Raw genomic sequence first — 27,130 nt, 5'->3', positions numbered from 1 at the left:
AGTGATGAACGTCATCGCTGGGGAGACAAAGGCGGTCGGGCGTGGTGCTGAGGGCCGCACCGCCAAGCTCCATGGTGGCTGCCTGCCCCCAACAGCCGCGCTGCGTTCCCCTCCACGCGGAGTGTTTGTGTTTGGACCGCAGGGCTCCTGGGAGCTATGGGTCCGCCCGTGGCTGGCTGTTGATATTTGAATCCAGTCGGGAATTGTGTTCGGGAGCGCTGTAGCTGGTGGCCATTTCATCGTCGCAAGTGGGGGGTGCTGGGGGGGGGGGGTGCTGGGGGGGGGGGCGCTGTTTGTCCGCTCATGGAAAGCGCTGCTTTTGAATGTCGTGGCAGCCTGGGCCGATGATGACTGTGCAATGAAGTGTGGCGGGTCACGTTTCAGGTTGATTTTGTTTAAAGCAGCTTAGAGCGCAAGTGACGAGGATGACTTTCATCTTTACACAACGGTGACTTTGACCCGGGGGGGGGGTGGTGGGGTCACCGAAATGGTATTGTAGGCAATGGCGAAGTATATTGTCACAGCAGTGACGAAAATAGAAAATGTGAGAACACGAAAAAAAACAAATAAGAAATCTGTGGAAAAAACAATTGCGTTGGAGAATAAATTGAAAACGGTGCACGAGCATAAATTAATACGAAATCAAATTCATTTCCTGTAACTTTGATGCGATTAGTTACAGCTCGGTCCGCAGCGGCGGCTGCCACAGTGGTGTAATGGTCACCGCGGCGCGCTGGACTCGCAAGCCGGGGCCTGGGGGTTCGATTCCATCTCCCGGAGCGGCAGTTGACACGACGGTGGCAAGATTCTCAAATTCCCACGGCCTCTGTCCATCCGGCAGTGTGAATGGGTACAGCCACAGCTAAGTCGATCGGCAGGTCGAGTGTGGTGGGGTAAGGTGTGGGTCTACTCCCACCTCTTCTGAGACGTCTGTCCCGTGTGGCAGAGTAGGCCAAACACCACTCTAAAGCTCCCTCCAGTGGAGGCCCCTTTCGCGAGCCGTGGCGTGAGTGTGCAATTGCAGAGCTGCGCCTTTACCTTTGTTTTTTTGTCTCGGCTGCTCCTGCAAGGTTGCATGATGAAGCGTTCCTCCAGTGCACCGCGCGCGGCAAGCTACGGGCGGGCCGTGGTCGGGGCATAGCGTGGCCTGGCATGGCCTGTGGCAGGGCAAGATAAAAAGGGCACAGGGCCAGATTTGGGAAATGTAAAACATTGGCTTTTCCACATTCGCTGTGGTACTCATCATAATTGCATTACTCCCATGACCTTGCTGTTAAGAGTTCAGTGGGTGTTGTCATGCGCACGCTGGTGCCGGGGACATCTGGCGCTAGAGAACTCCTGTGATGTTCGCTCGTCACGACGTGTTCGGCTTTGAGTCAGTAATGCTGTTTCCCCACGTTGAGATTCAATCTGAATTAAGCACCTTAGATTCTCCGGCCCGGGTATGGCTCTGAAACGCAGGCGACGATGGGTTGTTTGGTTTGTCGGTCTCACAGGATAAACAGTGGACATCGATTTAAGGAAAACGTTGACAAGGAATGTTTCTGTTCAGTGCTTTGCCTAGCGTGTGTAGAATGTAAATGGAGTTGATGGCCTGTGTCTCATGCAGAGTATTTGTATATACTTAAAAAGCAGTTGCTGAGCACAGTTCCAAAGGCCCAAAATATCAAGCGGTCAGCAACAAACAGCACGGTTAAAGTTGTAACAGATAAGAATGTAACACGTGTCTTCAATGGAGTAGTCAAGGTTATTATGATTCTAAGAGCTTGGGGGACCAGAGACGATGACGGTGGGAGGGAATTCCAAAGTGGAGCGCTGCCAGGGGAAGAAGAAGAAGAAACAGAAGTGTCGTGACGTGTGCAGTGATGACGCGTGCAGTGATGACGCGTGTTGTGATGACGTGTGTTGTGATGAGTGAGTGAGTTGGGGCATGGGTGTGTTGTTGTGACTTGCTGTGATGAGTGAGTGAGTTGGTGCGTGGGTGTGTTGTTGTGACTTGCTATGATGAGTGAGTGAGTTTGTGCGTGGGTGTACTGTTGTGACGTGCTGTGATGAGTGAGTTGGTGCGTGGGTGTGTTGTTGTGACCTGGTAGTGATGAGTAAGTGAGTTGGTGCGTGGGTGTGTTTTTATGACTTGATGTGATGAGTAAGTGAGTTGGTGCGTGGGTGTGTTGTTGTGACGTGCTGTGATGAGTGAGTTGGTGCGTGGGTGTGTTGTTGTGACTTGCAGTGATGAGTGAGTTGGTTGGGGCGTGGGTGTGTTGAACGTAGTACCGTTATAGTCCTTATACAAAACTTGTGAAAAGAGGCGACGGAAACCGTAACCATGATAGTAGCAACGATGGAAGCGTGAGCCAGCCACTCGAGCGAATTAGTACCGGATCAACAGTTACCCCGACTGCTGCCTCAGGTGTAATTAAATCCTCTCGTACACGTGCACGTGTCCACCTCTCTTGTGTGACAACGCAGTGTTGTGACGCCGCCGCCGCCACCTGGTGTGCTCTCTTTGCAGCATGGTGCCTGCACGCAAGTGTTTCTTCCTGTTGCTGGCGCTGATGACATTGGCAGCCTCCCCAAGCCCCGTTGGTGAGCCTCAAACACAGAGCCTATGCCCTTGCTGATGAAGCTGCGCTGTTCTCTGTCGAAGTCAGATGTGTCTGTTCGCCATCGAAGAAAGACGGGTCACTTGCATCGCGCGCTTTCGGATGCGCTTCTGTGACCGTCTGGATCGCTCTTCCTTCCGTTATTAGGAAGCCACTTTTAAATCTGGATTTAAAACTAATTTCTTTCAAACGTCTTTTTGTGTTAAGTTTGTTGTCCTTCCCCTGCACCTCCGATTAGCACGGTTGGCTACGTACGGTGCAAAAGAAGTTCAACATACTTAACGAGTAATCAACAAGTCAAAGTGATTTCCTGCTTTTTTATAAGCATTGAGGCAGTGCTCCTATCCCATTTACTGCCCAAAGCCAGTGATGAAAATTCCACATTCCTAGATGTTCGGTTAGAGGATGAGCTCGAGGCTAGAGTTTGGGCTAGAGACCAGGCTAGTGGTTGGTCTAAAAGTTAGAGGCATGGGCTAGAGGTTGGGCTAGTAGATGGACTAGTGGATGGAGGCTGGGCTAGAGGATGGTTGAGACGATGCAGGCTGAGCTAGAGCATGGCCTAGTGGATGGGCTAGAGGAAGGAGTCTGGGCTAGAGGTCCGGCTAGTGGATGGGCTAGAGGATGGAGGCTGGGCAAGAGGTCCGGCTAATGGATGGGCTAGAGGATGGAGGCTGAGCAACAGGTCAGGCTAGTGGATGGGCTAGAGGATGGAGGCTGAGCTAGAGGTCCGGCTAGTGTATGGGCTAGAGGATGGAGGCTGGGCTAGAGGTCAGGCTAGTGGATGGGCTAGAGGATAGAAGCTGGGCTAGAGGTCAGGCTAGTGGATGGGCTAGAGGATGGAGGCTGGGCTAGAGGTCGGGCTAGTGTATGGGCTAGAGGATGGAGGCTGGGCTAGAGGTCAAGCTAGTGGATGGGCTAGAGGATGGAGGCTGGGCTGGAGGTTAGGCTAGTGGATGGGCTAGAGGATGGAGGCTGGGCTAGAGGTTAGGCTAGTGGATGGGCTAGAGGATGGAGGCTGGGCTGGAGGTCAGGCTAGTGGATGGGCTAGAGGATGGAGGCTGGGCTAGAGGTCCGGCTAGTGGATGGGCTACAGGTCAGGCTAGTGGATGAGCTAGAGGTCAGGCTACTGGATGGGTTAGAGACTGGAGGTCGGGCTAGAGCAGGTGTCGGCAACCAAAATAAGAAGTACTCTTTGGGTCTTTCGGTAAAGCCACGTAGATAGAAGAAAAATAATATTTAAAAATCATGATCGTAACGTCGTGATTTTTTATTATTTGTTTATTCTTTTTCTATCTATGTGACTTTACCGAAAGACCCAAAGAGTATGAATTCAGTAACGAAAGCTTTAAGTCAAGATTCAAAATAAGAAGAGTAATATTTTTTTTTAATTCAGTAATAAAATCTATTTTTCAAAAGGTGCAATGCACATGAACATGAAACGGTGGCACTTACTATATCATGTCACGAAGCAGTCCTTAAGGCGCTACGTGTGGTCCTGGGAGCCCGCAGGTTACTGACCTATGGGCTAGAGGGTGGACTAGAGGCTGGCCTTGAGGCTGGGCGACAAGCTGGAGTCCAAGCTAGACACAGGAGGCCAGGCTATAAATTGGGCTATAGGCTGGGTTAGTTCGATATTGCGCTGGAGGCTGGACTAGGCCTGGGTCGTGAGTTGAGCTGGCTGCTCGTGTGCCCACCAGCAGGAAAGTTACCGGGCCGGCCGATCGTGTGGTGCCGGACGGTGGACATGCTGACGCTGACGTGCTGGTGGCAGCCAGCGAAGGGAGATGACCCCAGCACCAACTACACCCTCTTCTACACCACGCAGTCCGGATCCACCCTGTGAGACTCACACTCGACCCACCTCACTGCCGTGTCACCGCCACCATCATCATTTCCGATTAGCACGATTGGCTACGTACGGTGCAAAAGAAGTTCAACATACATACATCACCAAAGCTCACTGACGTGTCACCATCACTGCCACTACCACCACTACCACCACTACTGCCACTGTCACCACCTCAACTGCCACTACCACGATGACCACAACGATTGTCACTCCTCCCACGATGCCCCTTGATGGAGTTGCATACATTTGGTCTCAGTTTCGCAGGTTCAGCGGCAGAGTCTCCAGCTCCTCAAGAGCGCATTGTCATTTGCCGGATTATCAGCATACATACCATGGTTGACCAGTGGGAAGCCACCCCTTGCCATACCCATGAGTTGATTAGCCTCCCATTGTATCTGTACCAGATGTAAATTTCCCTGGCATGGCCAAGGAAAGATTTTTAAACGTGGTCAAAAAAACATGAAATAGTGTAGGGGCCAGAGGACATCCCCGTCACACCCCAATTTTGAACATGAAATGGCTCCAACTCTCCAGCGGGGTCAAGCTCCATTGTGTTATCTGAGCTGAGGGGTTTCTCCTCCCCCAAGACCTCACAGACAAACCCCTTCCTATGGGTCAGAGATTGGGTCACCATTCTTTCCCTTTACGATGGCAATAGGTGCGGCGCTGAAAGTTCATGAAATTTAAAGAGTGTTTTATGTTTTTGAGCTGCTCAGGCAGTTTTCCTTTCCTCAGCAACCACTACTTATTATTACAGCGTCACATATCTCTCCAAATCTCTAAGCAAAGGTGACCGTAAGCATCCTCATTCTTGGATGTGGGATGTTATGGATGGAATTGGCTTTTTGCTTTCGCTAAGCTAGCTGGAACAACCTCCTTTGTCAGCCAGGGTTTCTGGGGAGTTCTAGACTGCCTACCCAATGAAGCCGTCGCAGCTGCATGAACCACCGTCCTGAATCACACCCCTCCCCCTCAGAATCAGGAAGAGGAGGAGAAGATGCCAACACCAGCTGCAAGCTATGATTACATTTTTGCTTGCAACCTTCGTCAGCTAGCCGAGATCAAGCGATTGTGGTTTTAATGGGGTCCTGGGTGGACACTCACCACCGCAGGGAAGTATGGTAGGCGCATCTTACAGATGACAATGGGCAGATCAGCTCCACGGTAGGTCGTGATGTAAAGGACATTGGCCTATACTCAATGTTCTGTCACTGTCTAGTCCAGCAGATGTTTTTGCTTGGAGCCGCCATGTATCCATAATGCTGTGTGGCTGTGCCGATGATGGAACAGCGTTTCGGTGATGTATAAGTCCATGGGCTGCACATAAGTCAAGCAGCCTCCTACCGTTGTTATTGCGCTGATCTGGACCATGCCTTCCAATCATTCCCACCCAAGTATTTGTTTTGTGATTCACGCAAAGAAGGCATCTGACTTATTAGCCTTTGCCCGCATCCCTTAACTGGTGTTCATCTTTGGCAGGGACGTAAGCCACCACCACCATTCCTCGCCTCCTATTGATGGGGAGGCATGCCCACAGCAGCCTGAGACTCATGGCTTCCCATACGTCACCGCTGCAATCTTCATGCACCCCTTTTTTCTTTGTTGGGAAGAGCCACTCCCTGTTTTGGCAGTTTCCTACCCCGAGTGGAGGACTGTCCACACCCCTCGCGGTGACTGGAGACAGCACCAGACCACCAGATCTCCTCTATTCCACAGAGCTCCAGGCGGTACTCGTCCAGCTTCCGACAAAGGAATGGCAGCCTCTCCGGCACAGTTAACATTTTGGACATTCCACGTGGCCAGCCGCAGTGGTTTTCTGCTGCTTCTGGAGGAGCCGTGAGAGGGGGTGGAAGAGGGGGGATTCAGTATCCCAACTGCACCGAAAGGGGTTTGACACGAGAATGTCACGAATGCCTATGGGCCTCCGGCACACGAGGCATATTTTGATGTTTTTGTAGGTTCTTTCATTGAAGAGGGAGGGGTTAACCAGCCCCTCGTACCTGTCAAGAGCCCCCATTGGAGGCACCTCTGATTAGCACGGTTGGCTACGTACGGGGTGAAAGAACTTCAACGTACATACATTGGCCACTGTGTTTTGCCTCGAACACAGACACATTCACATAAATGCACATACACATATACAACCAAGACAAACTCGCCCACCCACCCACTCACCCACACACATCTACGCTCATGCTTACCCAAGTGTACACGTATAAACTCACATGCATAAACACATTCACACATATTCAGGATGGTCCAGGTGTATGGTGACCCCCCCCCCCAAATTAATTGACCCGCAAACATGTTTCCCCTTTGCATGTTCATTTCTGTTTTAAAGAAACTTTACTTAAAACAATATATTAAGTTTTAGAGAATTAAATGGGGAGGAGGGGAGTCACAATACATCTGGACCGCCCTGTATACGAACAAACTCGTCTTCTACTTCCACGCGTTTGTCCCCCTTGTGTGGGATGCTCCGCTGTCCTTGCCAACCTTCTCCACGCTGCCCTGTCCTGCGCCATCTCTCTTTACGCTCCTCGGGCCACCGTGTCCCATCGCACCGCATCGCCCCTCCACCTCTTCTTCTACCCTTGACCTCTTTCCATCCTCTTGCTTCACTTGCACCTTCTGACCCACGTAATTTTCCTGTTGTCTCTCCACATGACCGAACCACACCAGAGCCTTTTCTCTCTCTCATCTTCTCCGTGATTTCTACCACATTGAGTCTTCCTCTCACTTCTTCATTTCTCACCCTGTCCTTCCTTGTTAAACCCAACATCCACCGTGACATCCTCGTCTCCGTGACTGCCATAGTTTGGTCCTCCCTTCTTTTTGTACCCCAGCACTCGGACCCGTACAACAACAACAACCGCCATTCACCACTAAGTGGCGGTGACGTCACCACGACGCTTGTACCAGGCCAAGTGCACCTTGAGGCCACGTGAAGTGTCGAACGCCCGCTGACAGGAGGTCACGGGGCAGACCCAGGTGCCACGGGTCGACTGACTGAGATGTCTGAAATGACTGGCTGATGCATCACCTGTGCCCCCTACTGTACCAACTTGCTGTGCTTTAGCCACCCAGCGCTCCGCTCGTTGTTGTGAGCGTCGCTCCTCCGCCCTCCGTTGTTGTTGGAGGGCGACTGCCTCCAACTGCCCAGTAGCGTCCTTCACGAGCCTCCTCCACTGAGGCCGATCTTGACACCGCTGGTACCAGTCATCGGCAAGTCCACTCAGCTCCACGTCCTCCTATACCACATCACTCCATCTCTTCTCTAGCCCGTGCAGCGCCCTGTTTAGCCCCCTCGATCCGGCCGAACAAAAGCTGTTTAGGCATGCGGTGGCTAGGCATGCGGGCTACATGACCCAGCCAACGCAGCCTTGCCTTCCGGAGGAGCTCACCGATGGGACTTTGCCCAGATCTTTCAAGGATTTGTGAGCTCCTCACACAATCCAGCCTGGTTAAACCCAGGATGGATCGTAGGCAGGCCAGCCTAAATGTTTCCAACCGGCGACGATGCTCCATTAGGGGGGTCCACGTTTTGCAAGCGTAGAGAAGGGAGGGAATGACCGTGGCCGAGAAGACCTGAAGCTTCGTGCGGAGCGACAGACCAGGTAGCTTCCACACAGCGTTACGCAACCGATGAAAAGATGTTGCCGCTCGACTGATTCGGAGTGAGACCTCTGCTGGTAAACTGGGGCCGGTCATAAGCACACTGCCCAGGTATCGGAAACTCTCCACTCTCTCCACAACTTCCTCGTACAACAGCACACACTAACACACTCGCACTCATAAACACGCGCACACATAGCCAACACGTGAATGACATGCATGCAAACATATAGCATCTATAACTTGTGTAGTGCGTGTTAATGCAGTGGATATCCCACCCAGGCGAATGCCTAAATAAAGTGCTCACAGAAGCTTCATGTAGAACGCACACGAGCTGTAACGGTTGCGCACGTTGTGTGAGTGAGTTTTTAATTAGAGACTTGAATAAGTTGACAACTAGTGGCAGAGTCTAGTTTGTGTTTCTGTCAGTGTGTGTGTGTGTGGGGAGCGGTAGTGCAGCGGGTAGGGCGGTGTGCTAAGAGCCCGGCGACCTGAGTTCGATTCCCGCTCACGGCCAACACCGGTGACGATTATCTGAACCGGTTCTGGGCCTCCTCTAAGTTGACTCGGCCTCATGAATACCTGGTGCAGTGTGTAAAACATTGCCACTGGGGAGACAAAGGCAGTCGGGCGTGATGCTGGCTAACTACCCCCTCGTGTGCCGTGCCGGCCTTCATCGGCGTTTGCTAACAGCACTTGCCCCAACAGACTGTAAAGGCTATACGGGGGATCTTTGTCTGTGTGGGAAACCGTTTCGTATTGAAGCAGCGGTCTGAGCGAGAGTGCCTGTTTGGGGAGCGGTGGCACAGGGGTTAACGGGCTGCGCTACGAACCCCGGAGACCCGAGTTTGATTCTCGCTCATGGCCACCAATACCGGTGACGATTATCTGAACTGGTCCCGGGCCTTCCCTAGGTTGACTCAGCCTCAAATTAGATACCCTGACCACCCCACCCCCTCGTGTGTTGTGGGGGCCCTCATAGGTGTTTGCTGACAGCACTCGCCCCAACAGTCCGGTAAAGGTTAAAGGGTGAGGATTCTGCGTCTTCATTCGGGTTTGTTGCCGATTGGCTGCTTGGCGCAGGGCGAACGAGTCCGCCGAGTGCCCGGATTACGTCACCGCGGGGCCCAACAGCTGCTTCTTCGACCAGGAGCACACCTCGATGTGGGTGATGCACTGCGTGACGGTGGTGGCGAGCTCGCCCACGGGAAACGCGTCCTTCGAGAAGCACTGCATCAAGCTGCTGGACTACGGTGAGCGGTGAAATATGTCTCTCGCACCACTGGGAGTTGGTGTGGGGGGGTCCGCGTACAGGAAACGCTCGGTAACGTTTGTCACGGCTCTGGACGGGGGGCAGCGGTCGTAGCAAGTGTCTGAAGCGCCGTTCGAGAAAACGTGCGAAACATCAGGAATGATGACGCGGTTCCCCAGCGAGATGACGGCGGAGGCTTCCAGGGCTGGTGCTCCTCGCTGTCGCTGCACGGGTGACTTTGTCTCTCCGTGTTACTGCTGGGGAGACGCTCCCTCCCCTACCTGGTTGCTGGCATGTGTGTGGTTGCTGATGAGTGTGGTTTCTGGTGAGCGTGTTATTTCTTATGGAAGCAGTAGTGTCATGGTTAGCACACTGCGCTGAACTGCGTTCAATTCCTGCGAATATTTGAACCGGTCCTGGGCCTCCTCTAAGTCGACTCGGCCTTAAATGAGTACCTGGTGTGGCATGTAAACATTACAACTGGGGACACAAAGGCAGTCGGGCATTGTGCTGGCCACTCACCTACCGATGCGGTGTGTTGGCCTTCATAGGTGCCCTCTAACAGCCCTTGCCCCAACAGTCTGTACAAGGCCATACAGGGGATCTCTGTCATTGTGTACATTGTTGTTAAGTGTGAGTGAGTGATTGGCAAGATGTTAACTCCCTCGGCTGCTATGCAGGAGGTAATGGTTTCGATCCTGACCCTCATGCCTGTATATTTGTAGTTTGCATGTCTCTCCATGTGGTCGCGTGGATTTATCTCCGGATCCTCCGGTATTTACCTCCACATTTAGAAACATGCATTTAGAGTATTTGGCTGCTTTACATTTGCACACGATAAACCACTTCGTTGAGCTGTCATTTTTGTCCAGGTCGCTTCTGAAAAAAGAGCTCGATGGCTCAGTGGGCCTTATCTGGTAAAATAAAAAAAATTGTTTACTTTTAGTTGTCGTGGGTGAGTTATCACTGCAGTGGCACTCACCCCCTGGGCCTGGTTGCCGTCTCCTTCCCCAGTGGAGCCGGACGTTCCCGTCAACGTGAACGTGACGCTGCGGAACGTCAGCGACCCAGATCCGGTGGTTCTGGTCACTTGGGCACCACCTCCGTCCGCCAACGTCAAATACGGGCTAGTGGTGCTGGAGTACGAGGTGGAGTACCGGGCCGAACACCAGACAAGTGGCACGGTGAGAGACGGACGAGCGCGCATGTAAAACCAGGCCCCCGGCGTAAAAACACTTTTTTGTAAACGAAATTATTTTACCAGCTAAGGCCGACCGAGCTCTTTTTCATAAGCGTACCTGACAGCAAATGATCGCTAAACTTTAGTGGCTTATCACGTCCAAATTTATTTGCAGCCAAATATTCTAAGCACGTGTTTTCTAAGCGTAGAAGGGAATGCAGGGAGTTATTCTCTGCTCAAATGAGCATCGAGGCTTTTGTGCTCATCCCCTGTTCTCAAGTTAGTGGTGGAAATTCCGTATTTCTCTGACGGGCGGGGGCGGAGGGGTGAGACTTTCCACATGACAAGTGCTGTTCACTTCCCCCAACAAAGTGGTACTAATTTGTATGGACCCCGGGAGGGTAGGGATAGATGGGCTGAGTCAGCCCCCTCCAACCAAGATTTGAACTCGCAATCTCGTGATTGCGCGCCGCTCGCTCGACCGCTGAGCAGCCGCCGGGCCATTTGCATAATGAGCGGTTACGCTGGCCAGGCTGGCGTGACACGGCGCTTGCATCTCTGGCTCGCGTAATTTTCCAAATAATTGCGTCTAAGTCCTGCCAATAGGCTTATTAATGTTACTTCATGGGCAGGGTCAACGGTCGGCAGATTTGGACCGTAATGTCAATAAATAACCGGAGTGTTAGTTTTGGCAGACAAATGCCAAATGACAAATGCATAAATAATGTGTGGTGCAGTTTATGTTAATCGTCCGGAGCTTCATCTCCCTGGCAACGATTCTGCATGACGATATGGTGCAATAATCGTTTCACTTTTTTTTGCCTCCCTTGTATTTTTTATTGGCTTTTTTTTACTTCTTAGTACGGCTTTAATACAGAGCACAAATAATCATAAGCGACGTTGTGGAGTATCTACTTAGGTTCTGTAAATCATAGCTAATAATTATTTCGTGTTGTATTACAGTTTGCATGGAACTCGGACCCATATATAACAGAGAGGGTTCTCGCCCATAAGCATCTGGTAGTTCACCAGCACTGGTTCAAGCGAGCCAGACTCTGCCGATGAGATGCTCAGTACTCTTTGGTTTTTTCGGTAAAGTCACGTAGGTTAAAAGAAAACAAATAAATTAAATCACGACGTTTTGGAGGCAACACAAGCTTCCGTCTTCAGGTGAAACCGTCACAGCAAAATTGCTGTATCAAGTGAAGAGAAGTCCCAAGAGACACGACCTTATATACTAGTTAAGGGTGGAGGAGCCAGGATGGGCCGTGGGAGAGGAGGAGTTGTGAGATGGTCAGTACGGCTGCTGGAACTGAGCCTTTGTAATGTAGATGGCAGAAGTAGATAAGCAAGCTAGGATTAAGCTGCCTTTTGTTATGCTGCTGGGTGGGTAAAATTCAAAGCAGGCCACCAGCGTGTGAAAAAAGAAGCTAAACATGATAAAACAAAACTGGCTGTCTATCAGTAAACTGCACGGTAACTAAAGTAGAAAAATAAGCTAAACATGATAAGCAACGTGTGATGATGTTGATGGTGGTGCGTGGAGCTGAGGGTAAGACTGGTAATATGGATATGTTTAAGAAGATCAATCTAAACTGGCTGTCTATCAGTAAACTGCACGGTAACTAAAGTTTAACTTGGTTAATTATATCTTTCCAATGATTGCTCAGTCTGAATCCATCATTTCGGTTGAAGTTACGTCTGTGTTTGTATATCTGGATGGCCTCGTGGACAAATCTTTGGTAGTATCCAGGAGATTTGCAAAGTACCTTGGTATCTGAGAACACAATGCCATGAGAACCAGCAGTATTATAACAGTGGTCAGCAACGGCCGACGAATTAGTCTTGCCATGTTTCAAATCCGACTTGTGCTCGCGAATGCGGTCAGCAATGTGTCGTTTCGTTTCCCCGATATAGAAGTCACCACAGGTACAACTCAATCTGTAAACACCGGGGTACTGTAATTCAGGAATGGCGTCCTTTACGGATGGGATCAGATCACGGATTTTGTGTACTGTATTGAATCGGACCTGGATCTTGTGTTTGTTTAGAATTTTGGAAATCTTTTTGGTAACGCCTGCTATGTATGGCAACGTGATGGTTTTGATCGGAGTTTCAGATGGTTGTTTCTGCATGGTGGGAGAAACAGCTTGGCGGATAATGCGGTCAGAGTATCCGTTCATCTTGAGGGCCCGATGTACATCTTTTAATTCGCTGGCCAGGTGGTGTTGGTCAGAGATGCAATGAGCCCTATGGTATAGTGTTTTGATGAGGGAATTCTTTTGAGCCGGGTGGTGGTGGGAATTAGGCTTCAAGTAGGAATCTGTGTGGGTGGCCTTCCTGTAAACAGAATGACCCAAAGAGCCATCAGGCCTCCTCTCAAACAGAACATCCAAGAATGGTAGCTTGCCATCTTTCTCCACTTCCATGGTAAATTTGATGGATGGGTGTCTGGAATTGATGTGGTCCAGGAATTGGTTCAATGCCGGGAGGCCATGTGGTCAAATGACGATAGGGTCATCGACATATCTCTTCCACAGGGAAGGACGAAGGGTGGATGTCTGGATGGCATCTTATTCAAATTTCTCCATGAAAACATTGGCTATCACTGGTGACAAGGGGGAACCCATAGGGGTACCCTAATTTTGTTCGTAGAAGGTACCATTCCAGGTAAAGTAAGATTTGGTGAGGCAGTGCCTAACCAGAGCAGGTACATCAGGGTTCAGTCCATGTTGGACAAAGCCTTCAATTATTGTTATGGTGGTAGGCACTGGGGCCTTGGTGAACAGGGAGACCACATCAAAGCTGACGAGGACATCATCAGGAGACAGTACAATATCCTTGACCATAGAAACCAATTGGGTTGAGTTAAGTACTGCTGGAGTGATCTTGCCAGTGAAGGGAAGCAGAGTATCTGATAGAAAACGGGCTAGCTTGTAGGTAGGTGAATTGTGGACACGATGGGCTGTAGTGGGGTGCCTTCTTTATGGATCTTGGGAAGACCATAGAATCTGGGAGGTCTTGCAGCCGAGGGTTTTAGGGAGGGACGTTTGGTTGGTTCGATTAGGGAAGTCGAGCCAGTGATGATCTTGTTGGTTTTTATCGTTAGGCTGTTAGTCGGATCACTTTTAATTTTGGAGTAACTGCCATCGTTGAGTAGGTCCTGGATTTTGTTGCTGTATGAGTTTTTATCCATGATGACAGTAGCATTGCCCTTGTCGGCCGAGAGAATGACTATATCATCCCTCTTTTTCAAATTTTTAAAAAATTCAGAGCGTTCGTTTTTACTAATGTTGCTAATGGGTTTCTTATCATTCTTGAGAATAGTAGCTATTTCAGCTCTCGCAACGTCCGCTTGGATGTGTCCTATGCCTTTGAGGGCTACATCGACCTGAGAGATCACATCCTCTACTGGTATATGTTTAGGGGTGACAGCGAAATTCAGCCCTTTATCCAGTACCGTTTTCAGATTTTCCGAAATCGGGATGTTATTCTGATTGATAACGATCTTGTTAACATCCAGCTTTGTGATGTGTGGTTCTGGTTTTTTCGTGTCTCTTGGGACTTCTCTTTACTTGATACAGCAATTTTGCTGTGACGGTTTCACCTGAAGACAGAAGCTTGTGTTGCATCCAAAACGTCGTTATTTAATTTATTTGTTTTCTTTTAACCTACGTGACTTTACCGAAAAAAACCAAAGAGTATGAATCCTTGCAGTCACGAAAGTTTCAAATCGAGATGCTCAGTGTGGAAACCGGTCCAGGGTTTGTTTGAATTAAACCAATGCTGCTGAAATGATGCACTCCCAGGAGGCCGTGTGGCTGATGGAATGTGTAATATACATATTAACGATTTTTATTGTAAGTAGAGTCACAAATATGGGGATGAAGTGTCTTTGTCACCTTATTTGTTTCCCAACTCATAAATACAACCTCAAGCATGCAGCGGATTTTGGCTAAGCCATCGAACAAAGATGGTCACCGCATCGCGTGCTTTCAGATGTGCTTCTGCGGCCGTCTAAAACGCTCTTCCTTCTGATATTAAGAAGCCACTGGAGCGATGTACTTTTCAATGTAGATTTGAAAGCTCTTTTAGCTTTTTATGTTCAGTTTGTTGTCCTGCCCCGCACCTCCAATTTGCACGGTTGGCTATGTACGGTGCAAAAAAAGTTCAACTTACATACAGATAAACGTACATACAGTTCAACATACATATAAATAAACATACATACAGATAAACGTGCATACAGGTGGCGGCTCAGTGGTCGATCTCGCGGCTCGCAATCGGAATGCTGCGAATTCAAATCCTCGTTGGGGGGTTCATTGACCTCATCTCATCATCCCGATGGGGAGATCAGCAAAATGAATACCGCTTTGTGGGTGGGTGGGGAGGGAAGCCACCAGCAGCTGTCATATGGAGAAATTAACCCAACTGTCATAGGAATGTATAAAGTTCCATCACTGGCTCTGCGGGGGGCTGTAAACAGGATGTGTGAGCACCGATGGCCCAATGCTCAATTCAGTCAGGAAGTCGCTTTGACTTTTGATTATAAAGCAAAAGAGTAATTGACGTGTAAAGTTGCGCGCACTGTAAACAAGCGATTCTCTGAGCACGTGCATCGACAGCCATCGCCGTGGTTGTAATCACCCCGTGCACTGTTTGTCAGCTCATGAGGTGTAAGCAACATCGCTCACACGTCGTATTTCTTTTTTTTATATAAACACAGTTGCTGAACACAGACCTAAAGACCCAAAACATGAAATGGCCAGCAACAAACAGCACACTATTAAAGTGGTGATAGTCAAGAATGGGAGGAGTGAATGAGTGAAGTTTCACGGGGGCGGTAACCGTGGCGGCAGCAGCAGCAGCGATAGAAGAGTGCAACGGAGGTGACTACGTATGCCACTGGTGAGCGAGTGACGAGACTCAAGTGGTGAGTGCTCGATCACCTCTTAGCCTCTGCTGCCTTTCATTCAGCGTGAGGTGTCACACCGTTAATGCTGAGCACGCAATTAGCGGGAGGACGTTTTATTTACAAAAAAAGAGTGCTGGTATTTTGATAAGCCGGGCATCGACGTTGTGTATCGATATTCCCCCAATTTTGCGCTGTAGACAAAACGTGGACGCATTTCTGAGCCAGCCCTAGGCCTATCGGAACTGTGCAGCATCCAGATTGTTCACATGAACAATAATCTTGTTGACGCTGTATGCCATTGTTGGTATTGATGTTGATATGTTTTTTTTATTGTTGTCAATGTTGCGGATGTTGTAATGCCATATTATAGTTGTTGATGTGTTTGAGTGAAAGTAGGCCAGTGCGTGTCTTTGGTGAAGAAAGGTCAAGAAATCCATATCGCTTGCGACCCACTTTAGTCATATCTCACGAAAGTGCACGAGCAACGCTCGTCCTGAAATTAAGTTCAGTAAGAAAGTGGTACAAGGTCTTGGCCCATTGGCCCAAATAAATTCCTGTTTCCCCCCAAACATGGATGATGGATGCCCACCTGTCTGTTCGTCCGGGTCAAACCCATGTCAAACCCATTTCAAACCCATGTCAAACCCAGTTCAAAGCCAGGTCAAACCTAGGTCGAAACTCACGTCAAACCCATGCTAAACCCAGGTCGAACCGAGGTCGAATCCATGTCAAGCCCGTATCAAACCCGTGTCAAACCTAGGTCGAACACATGTAAAGCCCATGTCAAACCCACGTCAAACCCGGGTTAAACTTAGGTCGAACCCAGGTCAAACCCATGTAAAACCCGGGTTGAACCCATGTCAAACGAATTTGTTGCGCAGTGGCTGCTGTGTCTTTGCGGTGGCTGAGCGAACGGCTATTATTGGTAAATGCCGCGCAGATTTCTTGCTCCTTTTCAAGGCTGTCACGAAGCGACTCCCCCCCCCCCCCACCTTTGCTTGGCAGCGCTCTTCTAACGGTCTCCTGCCAGATGTCACGGCTAAACCCCCTGGCACGGGGGGGGGGGGGGGTAAGCTACCGCACCCCTTGTTTTGTTGGTAACTGTAGTTGCAGGCCGAGATTCGTTAATTACTCTCGCACCCGTAATTTAAGCCGACTGTTGATTGACAGCGGCAACGAGGACGAGTAAAATGGCGCCGCTCGGCGGTGGCCACCGCAGGTAAAAACCTCGTTCAGCACGACCGCCATTGTCGGAAGAAGATGAAGAAGACGATAAAGAAGGCCAGTGCTTTTGTTTACACCTCTTTACGTTCATCCGGTAATCCGGCACTGCAAAAGGGGAGGAGGCGAGGGATTGGTGGATCGCGCACGCTCGTCAAACTCCCTCCCAGTCCGCGAGCGTCGAGGTTGCCACCTTCCCTTGGCTTGCCAGGGTATGGTGGTATTACAGCAAATGGGTTAAATTCCATCTGCATTCCATGTGTTCGGATATTGAGTGTTATAACCCCTCGCGCGCGTGGGATTTCTTCATAAAAAAAATCAAAGCTCATTCATGGAGTTGGACGAACATCCCAATGTAGGAGCACAGAGCTCGGGCGATTGTTGGTGGAGCGCCGGGTTCTGGCTTCCTCTCTCCCCTGCGCCTACGTGAGGGAAACTGCGACCTTTCGCGAATTCTACAGCAGTGCCTTGAGAGACGCGATTTGCGCGATTGATAATGCTATACACACACACGCAGACAACTGTAGAAAATTAGTAGAAAATTGGATTTTAATTTTTTGTCAAATGTAATTACAATTTAGCACATTCCTAAATATTACAGCAGTGTGGCCAAATATCTTTAGTTTTTTTGCTTCTCGGGTGAAATAATAATGTCTTCCTGGGGTGCGTATCCAGGCTGCAGATTTGCGTCATATATAAATGACAGTCAAAGAGCGATCGATTTGCAAAGGTCACGAGTTCAAAGCCTAGTTGGGGGTGTTGACTTGGCCCATAATGCCTCCCTCCAGGGTCGGTAAAATAAAGTACAACGTTGTGGAGAAGTAGCGGTGGTTGTCCTACAGGTCGACTCGCACCCATCATCGGAATGTGGACATTGACACCACTGGCTCAGCCAGGACTGTGAATAGGAGATGAACACCAATGCCTCAATGTTCGTTTGAGCGTGGGAATCATGTGGCGTATCATCTTGTGTGCGAGTGTGTGACCTGGGTAGCCATGTGGCTCTGTTCATCTATTGAAGTCGAAGGGTTGGGTGACTGTGTGTGTGTGTGTGCTTGTGTAGTGGTTAGGTGTGTGCTAGTGCATGAGGTTGCGTGGCTGTATTTGTGTGTGCTAGTGTAGGAGTTGGGTGGCTGTGTGTGTGCTAGTGTGGGGGTTGTGTGGCTGTGTGTGCTCGTATTTAGAGGCTGGATCATGTAGCCCGCATGCCCAGCCACCACATGCCCAAGCAGCATCTGTTTGGCCAGATAGAGGGGGGCTAAATGGGCACGGCACGGGCTGGAGAAGAGATGGACTGATGGGGTACTGGAGGATCTGGAGCTGAGTGGACTTGCCGATCGGCCTCTATGGAGGAATCTCGTGAAGGACGCTACTGGGCAGTTGGAGGCAGTCGCCCTCCAAGAACAACGGAGGACAGAGGAGCGACGCTCACAACAATGAGCGGAGCGCTGGGTGGCTAAAACACAGCAAGTTGGCACAGTCGGGGGCACAGGTGGTGCACCGGCCAGTGATCTCAGTCAACGCATGGCACTTGGGTCTCTTCTGTGACCTCCTGCCAGCGAGCCTTCGACGCTTCACGTGACCTCAAGGTGGACTTAGCTTGGCACAAGCGTCGTTGTTGTTGGGTTGTGTGGCTGTGTGTGTGTGCTGGTGCATGGGGTTGTGTGGCTGTGTGTGTGTGTGCTGGTGCATGGGGTTGTGTGGCTGTGTGTGCGTGCTGGTGCATGGGGTTGTGTGGCTGTGTGTGCTGGTGCATGGGGTTGTGTGGCTGTGTGTGTGTGTGCTGGTGCATGGGGTTGTGTGGCTGTGTGTGTGTGTGCTGGTGCATGGGGTTGTGTGGCTGTGTGTGCTGGTGCATGGGGTTGTGTGGCTGTGTGTGTGTGTGTGCTGGTGCATGGGGTTGTGTGGCTGTGTGTGTGTGCTGGTGCATGGGGTTGTGTGGCTGTGTGTGCTGGTGCATGGGGTTGTGTGGCTGTGTGTGTGTGCTGGTGCATGGGGTTGTGTGGCTGTGTGTGTGTGTGCTGGTGCATGGGGTTGTGTGGCTGTGTGTGCTGGTGCATGGGGTTGTGTGGCTGTGTGTGTGTGCTGGTGCATGGGGTTGTGTGGCTCTGTGTGTGTGCTGGTGCATGGGGTTGTGTGGCTCTGTGTGTGTGCTGGTGCATGGAGTTGTGTGTGTGCTGGTGCATGGGGTTGTGTGGCTGTGTGTGTGCTAGTGCATGGGTTTGGTGGCTGTGTGTGCTGGTGCATGGGGTTGTGTGGCTGTGTGTGCTGGTGCATGGGGTTGTGTGGCTGTGTGTGCTGGTGCATGGGGTTGTGTGGCTGTGTGTGTGTGCTGGTGCATGGGGTTGTGTGGCTGTGTGTGTGTGCTGGTGCATGGGGTTGTGTGGCTGTGTGTTGGTGCATGGGGTTGTGTGGCTGTGTGTGTGTGCTGGTGCATGGGGTTGTGTGGCTGTGTGTGTGCTGGTGCATGGGGTTGTGTGGCTGTGTGTTGGTGCATGGGGTTGTGTGGCTGTGTGTGCTGGTGTATGGGGTTGTGTGGCTGTGTGTGTGTGCTGGTGCATGGGGTTGTGTGTGTGTGTGTGCTGGTGCATGGGGTTGTGTGGCTGTGTGTGTGCTAGTGCATGGGTTTGGTGGCTGTGTGTGCTGGTGCATGGGGTTGTGTGGCTGTGTGTGCTGGTGCATGGGGTTGTGTGGCTGTGTGTGCTGGTGCATGGGGTTGTGTGGCTGTGTGTGTGTGCTGGTGCATGGGGTTGTGTGGCTGTGTGTGTGTGCTGGTGCATGGGGTTGTGTGGCTGTGTGTTGGTGCATGGGGTTGTGTGGCTGGTGTGTGTGTGCTGGTGCATGGGGTTGTGTGGCTGTGTGTGTGCTGGTGCATGGGGTTGTGTGGCTGTGTGTTGGTGCATGGGGTTGTGTGGCTGTGTGTGCTGGTGCATGGAGTTGTGTGGCTGTGTGTGTGTGCTGGTGCATGGGGTTGTGTGGCTGTGTGTGTGTGCTGGTGCATGGGGTTGTGTGGCTCTGTGTGTGTGCTGGTGCATGGGGTTGTGTGGCTGTGTGTGTGTGCTGGTGCATGGGGTTGTGTGGCTGTGTGTGTGTGCTGGTGCATGGGGTTGTGTGGCTGTGTGTGTGCTGGTGCATGGGGTTGTGTGGCTGTGTGTGTGTGTGCTGGAGCATGGGGTTGTGTGGCTGTGTGTGTGTGCTGGTGCATGGGGTTGTGTGGCTGTGTGTGTGTGCTGGTGCATGGGGTTGTGTGGCTGTGTGTGTGTGCTGGTGCATGGGGTTGTGTGGCTGTGTGTGTGCTGGTGCATGGGGTTGTGTGGCTGTGTGTGTGTGTGCTGGTGCATGGGGTTGTGTGGCTGTGTGTGTGTGCTGGTGCATGGGGTTGTGTGGCTGTGTGTGTGCTGGTGCATGGGGTTGTGTGGCTGTGTGTGTGTGTGCTGGTGCATGGGGTTGTGTGGCTGTGTGTGTGCTGGAGCATGGGGTTGTGTGCCTGTGTGCACGCGCGTTCTAGAATGGAGGCTGGCAGAGTTCTTTGTGTGGCTGCGGGCACACCCACCCCCACCACCCCCACATCAGTGGCGGCTGCTGCTGATGCAGGCGAGTGAGTGGGGAGCGATGGCCGGGGCTGGGATTAGGCCCAGGAACACACGGAACGAGCCTCTTGACAGCTCCTGGCTCCTCGCCCAGTCTTCCCAGAGCCTGGACAGTGTAACTTACCCAATGATTTCACACACACGCAAGACGGGCTATTGCCCTTCACTGTACTCTGCCGTGTGTTGATGGCGAGCGACGAACGCGCGTTCGGCCAAAGGTGGTGAGAGAGAGAGAGGCCAAATCTGCCCTCGCTGGCAAAACGGATCGAGTTTGGCGATGGCAGAGGGGGCGGTCAGCAGGACATTGACAAGGCGCGCGTCCTCTCTCTCTCTCGCGCCTTCGTTACCGGTCGAAGGCTCCCCCCCCCCCCCCCCTTTTTAGTGAAAGCCACCAAAAACAGTTTACATGGGGCACGCTGGATCGAGGTGTGTGTGTGGTTCGTATGTGTGGTGCGTGTGTGTGGTGTGGTGTTGTGTGGTGTGTGTGTGGTGTGTGTGTTGTGTGTGTGGTGTGTGTGCGGTTCCGTGAGTGTGGTGCGTGTGTGTGTGTGTTGTGGGGTGGTGTGTGGGGTGCGTGTGGTGTTGTGGGGTGGTGTGTGTGGTGTTGTGGGGTGGTGTGTGTGGTGTGTGTGGTGTTGTGGGGTGGTGTGTGTGGTGTGTGTGGTGTTGTGGGGTGGTGTGTGTGTGTGTGTGGTGTGTGTGTTGTGCGTGACATTGGCTTCCTGCCAAGTGTGGGGAATGCGCGTGGCTGCGCGTGTGGTACGTGGGGAGCGGTGGCGCGGCGGTTAGCGGCACTGTACCGTGAACCTGACAACCCCGAGTTCGATTCCCGTCCACGGTTAAGACGCAGAGATGGATATCTGAGACGGTTCTGCGTCCTTCCCCTAGATCGACTCGGCCTCGAATGAGAATCTGGTTCGGTGCGTAAACGTCCTAAACACGCCGTGTGCCCGTACCGGCCGCCTTCAGGGGTATCCGCTCACGGCACTTGCCCCCAAACATTCTGTTAAGGTCGCACTGCACAGCGGATCTCCTTGCCTGCGCGTGTGGTGCGTGTGTGTGTGTGCGTGTGGTATGTGTGGTGTGTGTGTGGTGCGTGTGTGTGCGTGTGGTGTGTGTGTGTGGTGTGTGTGTGTGGTGCGTGTGTGTGGTGCGTCTGGTGCGTGTGTGTGGTAGTGTGTGTGTGCGTGTGGTGTGTGTGTGGTGCGTGTGTGTGTAGGTGCGTGTGGTGCGTGTGTGTGGTGCGTGTGTGTGGTGTGTGTGTGTGGTGCGTGTGTGTGGTGCGTCTGGTGCGTGTGTGTGGTAGTGTGTGTGGTCGCGTGTGTGGTGCGTGTGTGTGTGCGTGTGGTGTGTGTGTGGTGCGTGTGTGTGTAGGTGCGTGTGGTGTGTGTGTGTGCGTGTGGTGTGTGTGTGTGCGTGTGGTGTGTGTGTGGTACGTGTGTGTGTGTGCGTGTGTGTGGTCGTGCGTGTGGTGCGTGTGTGTGGTGCGTGTGTGTGGTGTGTGTGTGTGGTGCGTCTGGTGCGTGTGTGTGGTGCGTGTGTGTGGTAGTGTGTGTGGTCGCGTGTGTGGCGCGTGTGTGTGGTGTGTGTGTGTAGCGCGTGTGTGCGTGTGTGTGTGTGTGTAGCGCGTGTGTGCGTGTGTGTGTGTAGCGCGTGTGTGTGTGGTCGCGTGTGTGGCGCGTGTGTGCGTGTGTGTAGCGCGTGTGTGTGTAGCGCGTGTGTGTGTGGTCGCGTGTGTGGCGCGTGTGTGTGGTGTGTGTGGTGCGTGTGTGTGGTGTGTGTGTTGCGTGCGTGTAGCGCGTGTGGTGTGTGTGTGTGCGTGTGGTGTGTGTGTGGTGCGTGTGTGTGCGTGTGGTGTGTGTGTGGTGCGTGTGTGTGTGTGTGTGCGTGTGGTGTGTGTGTGTGGTGCGTGTGTGGTGCGTGTGTGGTGTGTGTGTGTGGTGCGTCTGGTGCGTGTGTGTGGTCGTGTGTGTGTGGTGCGTGTGTGTGGTGCGTGTGTGTGGTGCGTGTGTGTGTGGTGCGTGTGTGTGTGGTGCGTGTGTGTGGTGGTGCGTGGTGCGTGTGGTGGTGCGTGTGCGTGTGGTGCGTGTGCGTGTGGTGCGTGTGCGTGTGGTGCGTGTGCGTGTGGTGCGTGTGCGTGTGGTGCGTGTGCGTGTGGTGCGTGTGCGTGTGGTGCGTGTGCGTGTGGTGCGTGTGCGTGTGGTGCGTGTGCGTGTGGTGCGTGTGCGTGTGGTGCGTGTGCGTGTGGTGCGTGTGCGTGTGGTCGTGTGTGTGGTGTGTGCGTGTGGTGCGTCTGGTGCGTGTGTGTGGTCGTTAGTGTGTGGCGCGTGTGTGTGGCGCGTGTGTGTGTGGTGCGTGTGTGTGGTGCGTGTGTGTGTGGTGCGTGTGCGTGTGGTGTGTGCGTGTGGTGTGTGTGTGGTCGTGTGTGTGTGGTGCGTGCGTGTGGTGCGTGCGTGTGGTGCGTGCGTGTGGTGCGTGCGTGTGGTGCGTGCGTGTGGTGCGTGCGTGTGGTGCGTGCGTGTGGTGCGTGCGTGTGGTGCGTGCGTGTGGTGCGTCTGGTGCGTGTGTGTGGTCGTTAGTGTGTGGCGCGTGTGTGTGGTGTGTGTGTGTAGCGCGTGTGGTGTGTGTGTGTGGTGCGTGTGTGTGTGGTGCGTGTGTGTGTGGGGCGTGTGGTATATGTGTGGTGCGTGTGTGGTGCGTGTGGTGCGTGTGTGGTGCGTGTGGTGTGTGTGTGTAGCGCGTGTGGTGTGTGTGTGGTGCGTGTGTGTGTTTGCGTGTGGTGTGTGTGTGTGTGCGTGTGGTGTGTGTGTGTGTGCGTGTGGTGCGTGTGGTATATGTGTGGTGCGTGTGTGTGTGCGTGTGGTGCGTGTGTGTGTGCGTGTGGTGTGTGTGTGGTGTGTGTGTGTGCGTGTGGTGCGTGTGGTATATGTGTGGTGCGTGTGTGTGTGCGTGTGGTGTGTGTGTGGTGTGTGTGTGTGTGGTATATGTGTGGTGCGTGTGTGTGCGTTACATTATTTTCATTTGCGCGTCTCGAGGTGGTGATGGTTCGCGCACCTGCGCTGCACGAGCCCGGGGACCCGCGTTCGATCTCTGGCCGTAGCGAACGGGAAGTGGCTTCGGAGCGATGATCTGAATCGGTCCACGGGTTGACCACGGGCCCACGGATTCCACCCAACACACCGCTCTCGTCCAGCTCGGCGAAAGTGTGGTCTCGCAATCCCCGTGTTCCAGCAGTGTTATTGATAATGGGCTGCAATTGGCCTGGAATGAGTGGTTCTTTACGATCTTCGCCCGTAGCTCACGATCGCTCCCAAGCGAGGTTCCGTTTGACATTACAGACTAATGGCACACGGGTCTCTGTGATTACAATTGCTGCACACCTGGTGCAAATGGTTGATGGGATGTGTACACAAAAATACTTACCTTTTTTTCATTTGGAAGGATATGTATTCTCCACAACGACGCAAATTATAATTTTGTGTTGTGTATGATGCAGATTTGTGTCAAACTAGAACCCCGATCGAGAGGGCCCTTACCTATAAACATCTGGGCAGTTCACCAGCATTGGTTCAAGCAAGTCTGACCGCTGATGAGACACTGGATGTCAAAACCAGTCCAGAAATGTTCTGTAGTTGCACTCCCAGAAGGCCGTGTGACTGATGGGACGTGTTAAAACATACATGTTATATGTGGTGAGGCATATATGTTATATGTGGTGAGAGGAGGCGTATTGTCTGCGTATTGATGTTGTCACTGCCTGCCAAGTTGGTTGCGGTAGATGCATGCACTTCGCCTGGCACAAGCGTCGCGGTGACGTCAGCGCCACTTAGTGGTAGACGGAGGTTACTGGCGTTATTGTTGTTGGTGCACAACGCTGTGCTTGCTGTCAAACAAAACGCATTTTTTTTTCCTGTGTTGATCAAAGACAACACCGGACAGGGAGGGAGGGACTGCCTGCACCCTGTTCAGCCTAGTTCCTGGCCCCGCCAAAACAAAGCAGGGTGGCCTTACAGTGTGAGCCGCTGCAAGTAAGCGGTTTTACATGGGGCTCACCAGACCCTCCACTCCCCAGAGTTATTCGCTCACTCGGCTGCGTGTTAATGGCTGCCGCACTTAACCACCCTGACAACTCGCCGGTCCAGTTATTGCCTGCTGCTGCTTTCAGAGAGTTCTCACCGCAGAGATTTTCAGCTTTCCCGAAGCCAACCCAGTCCAGCGCAGCACGTCCGCCGAGACCGCAAAGTCTACAGAAATGTTCGGAGGACATCGTGGCACCTGAGCTGTTTGTCCAGGTTATTACTCACGGTGTTTCCCCATTAACCGGCAGAAAGAGCAGCGCGTTTCCAATCGGCTTTGGGAGATCCGCTCCAGGGTTGCTAACACGATAACAGGTAAGGCCCACTGAGCTATATGGCTCTATTTCAGGAGCTTCATGGCCACAAATGATAGCTCAACAAAGTGGCTTATCGTGTGGAAATTTATAGCAGCCAAATACTCCAAACGCAAGCTTCTGAATGTGGATGGAAAAACCGGAGGACCCGGAGAAGAATGCACACGGGGAGAACATGAAAACTCCAAATATACGGGCATCAGAGTTGATATCGAACCCACGACATATTGTATACCAGTCAAGGTAGTTAACATCTGACCACAAACAGTAGTTGTCCCGTGGATTGACTCGCTCCCATCATAGGAATGTGTAATGTACACCACTGGCTCAGGATTGTAAATCGGAGATGAGCACCACTGCCTCAATGCACATTTGAGCAGAAAATCGCTATTGGCGCTGGAAATGTGTGTTTACCCAGGGTAGATTCATCGAGCCTCGAGACTCTTTTTCGCTTTGATTTTGCGGCCGAGGGCAACGCGGTTCCAGTCAAGTAACTTACTGATTGCAAGTCATTTTTTAAAAATGTGGAAAATGTTGACAGTGCGACGCTGGCATACGCTGAACGGCCTACTCCAATTGACGCCACGGGATCTTCAATGTCCACTGTGAAGCAGGCGGAGGCGTGTTTACGCTGAGCACACAGCCAGGGTGGGCCCCGCTGAATTCGAACCCTGAGCCTCTGCAATAAAAAAAAAAGTTAAGAATGGGCAACAGTAAGATTCGCATTGACGAACCCCAATCTCATATATACATACACCCCACACTGCACCCAAAACTAGCTCTAAATCCCTCACCGTAGCTTAACTAATAACCACAGTTTTTATAATTATGTAACCATTATCCACATACTTGCTTGGCACACCACCAAACTCTCGTTTCTCATGCCACACATTGCTTCTGACATCGAACCGATGGCCTCACATTGGGACAGCTCTCTTGCCCTTTGCCTCTATTTGGGAAATTAGTCTTGTTGACTTCTGGATTGGGTGGTAAAGATCTGGGCAGAAGTGCCGTGTGGCTGATGAGATGTGTAAAACTAAAAAAAAACTTATATTTTGTACGTGGAGAGAGATATGAGAAGGAGGCATTGGCCTTTTCTTCATTTGTATGGAGTTTGAACAAAAACTCAATCTATGGCATCCGAGGGTGGTAGCTGAATGGAGTTGTCCACTTGTATTGGGGTAGCTGAGTGGACGAGTCTGCGTGTTGTATTGGGGTATCTTAGTGGACTAGACCGCTTATTGTATTTGGGGTAGCTGAGTGGCCTACTCTGCTTGTTGAATCGGGGTAGCCGAGTGGACTAGTCTGCTTGTTGTATTGGGGCAGTCATCAGCGATGTGCGCCTGATGGATCGCCTATGCAGTGTGGCTGAGTCCCTGATCGTTAACATTCATGGAGGAAATTTCCGCACACATTATTTTCCATCCACGCGGTGGTGGTGCGTGACGGTGGTTGGGATACGGTGGTGCTGATGGTGTGGCGGTGGTTGGTACGCAGTGGTGGTGGTAGTGTGGCGGTGATTGGGACGCGGTGGTGGTGGCGGTGTGCCGGTGGTTGGGACGCGGTGGTGTTGGTGGTTGTTGGGACACGGTGGTGGTGTGGCGGTAGTTGGTACACAGTTCGGTGGTGTGACGGTGGTTGGGACGCGGTTCGGTGGTGGTGTGGTGGTGGTGTGGTGGTGGTTGGGACACGGTGGTGGTGGTGTGGTGGTGGTTGGGACGTCGCGGATATTAAGAGCGGTCCCCTACTGCCGTCGGGGCAGCAGAGAGGAACCGGCGCTGTTCCTGCGTGGGGCCTTCGGTGCGGTTCTTGTTCGGGACGCCACTGCCCCCCCCCCCCCGTGTCTCGCGCCATTGGGTGGCGCTGGGGGTCATTCTCGGCCGACAGCGAAGCCGAGGCGTAGTGACATTTATTCATTATTTATTTTGCCATCTCCAATCTTTTGCGATATCACGTTGACACTGATGCAACGTTACTCGGATCGGGAGGTTGCCTATGGGGCAGTAGTATTGGACTTGCAGTAATCACATGTGGAATGCGCACAATTGAATCAATCGCATAGGGTTACAGGGCTGCACGGGAAGGCAGTTCCGGTGCACATTCCATGCCCTGTGCACACAAAATCTCTCTCCGTCTCTGCAGCCGTTACAGAAACTGTAGCCGCCTCTTAAGGAGGGAGGGAGGGCGTACAGTCCGTCTACAATTATCTAAAACTACAACACAAATAAGAATTAACAAAATTCACGAGCAGATAATATGCCTCCCTCACGTATCTGCCCCTCAACGTAAAAAAAGTATATATTTTTTGCAACCCGTTGGCCACATGAACATTCTGGGAAGGGCGGACCACATTCGTGGTGCCGGTTCAACACAAGCATAACTTTGGACCGGTTTAGAGAATCCAGTGTCTCATCGGCAGAGTTATTCATGCGACACTGCTGCACTCACAGATGTTTACAGGCGAGGACCCTCTTTCTGTTAGACATGGGACCTAGAATTACATAAGAGTTCTAGA

General features: G+C 51.9%; 1 protein-coding gene across 1 annotated transcript in view; it reads left to right on the top strand.

Annotated features, from left to right (window-relative positions):
• Positions 1-2,274: 2,274 nt before the first annotated feature.
• Positions 2,275-27,130, top strand: part of LOC133339208 (prolactin receptor-like) — a 44,558-nt gene continuing 19,702 nt past the window's right edge. The window contains exons 1-4 of the mRNA XM_061547359.1: positions 2,275-2,586; positions 4,304-4,442; positions 9,151-9,320; positions 10,334-10,503. Of these exons, the coding sequence (XP_061403343.1) occupies positions 2,514-2,586; positions 4,304-4,442; positions 9,151-9,320; positions 10,334-10,503 (552 nt within the window). The 5' untranslated portion in view covers positions 2,275-2,513. The remainder of the gene's footprint in view (positions 2,587-4,303; positions 4,443-9,150; positions 9,321-10,333; positions 10,504-27,130) is intronic.

Source organism: Lethenteron reissneri, unplaced genomic scaffold, assembly GCF_015708825.2.
Source record: "Lethenteron reissneri isolate LAM-NWPU_2019-01 unplaced genomic scaffold, ASM1570882v1 scaffold_1654, whole genome shotgun sequence".
NCBI classification, from domain to species: Eukaryota; Metazoa; Chordata; class Hyperoartia; order Petromyzontiformes; family Petromyzontidae; genus Lethenteron; species Lethenteron reissneri.
This window is presented reverse-complemented; position numbering and strand designations above follow the sequence as displayed.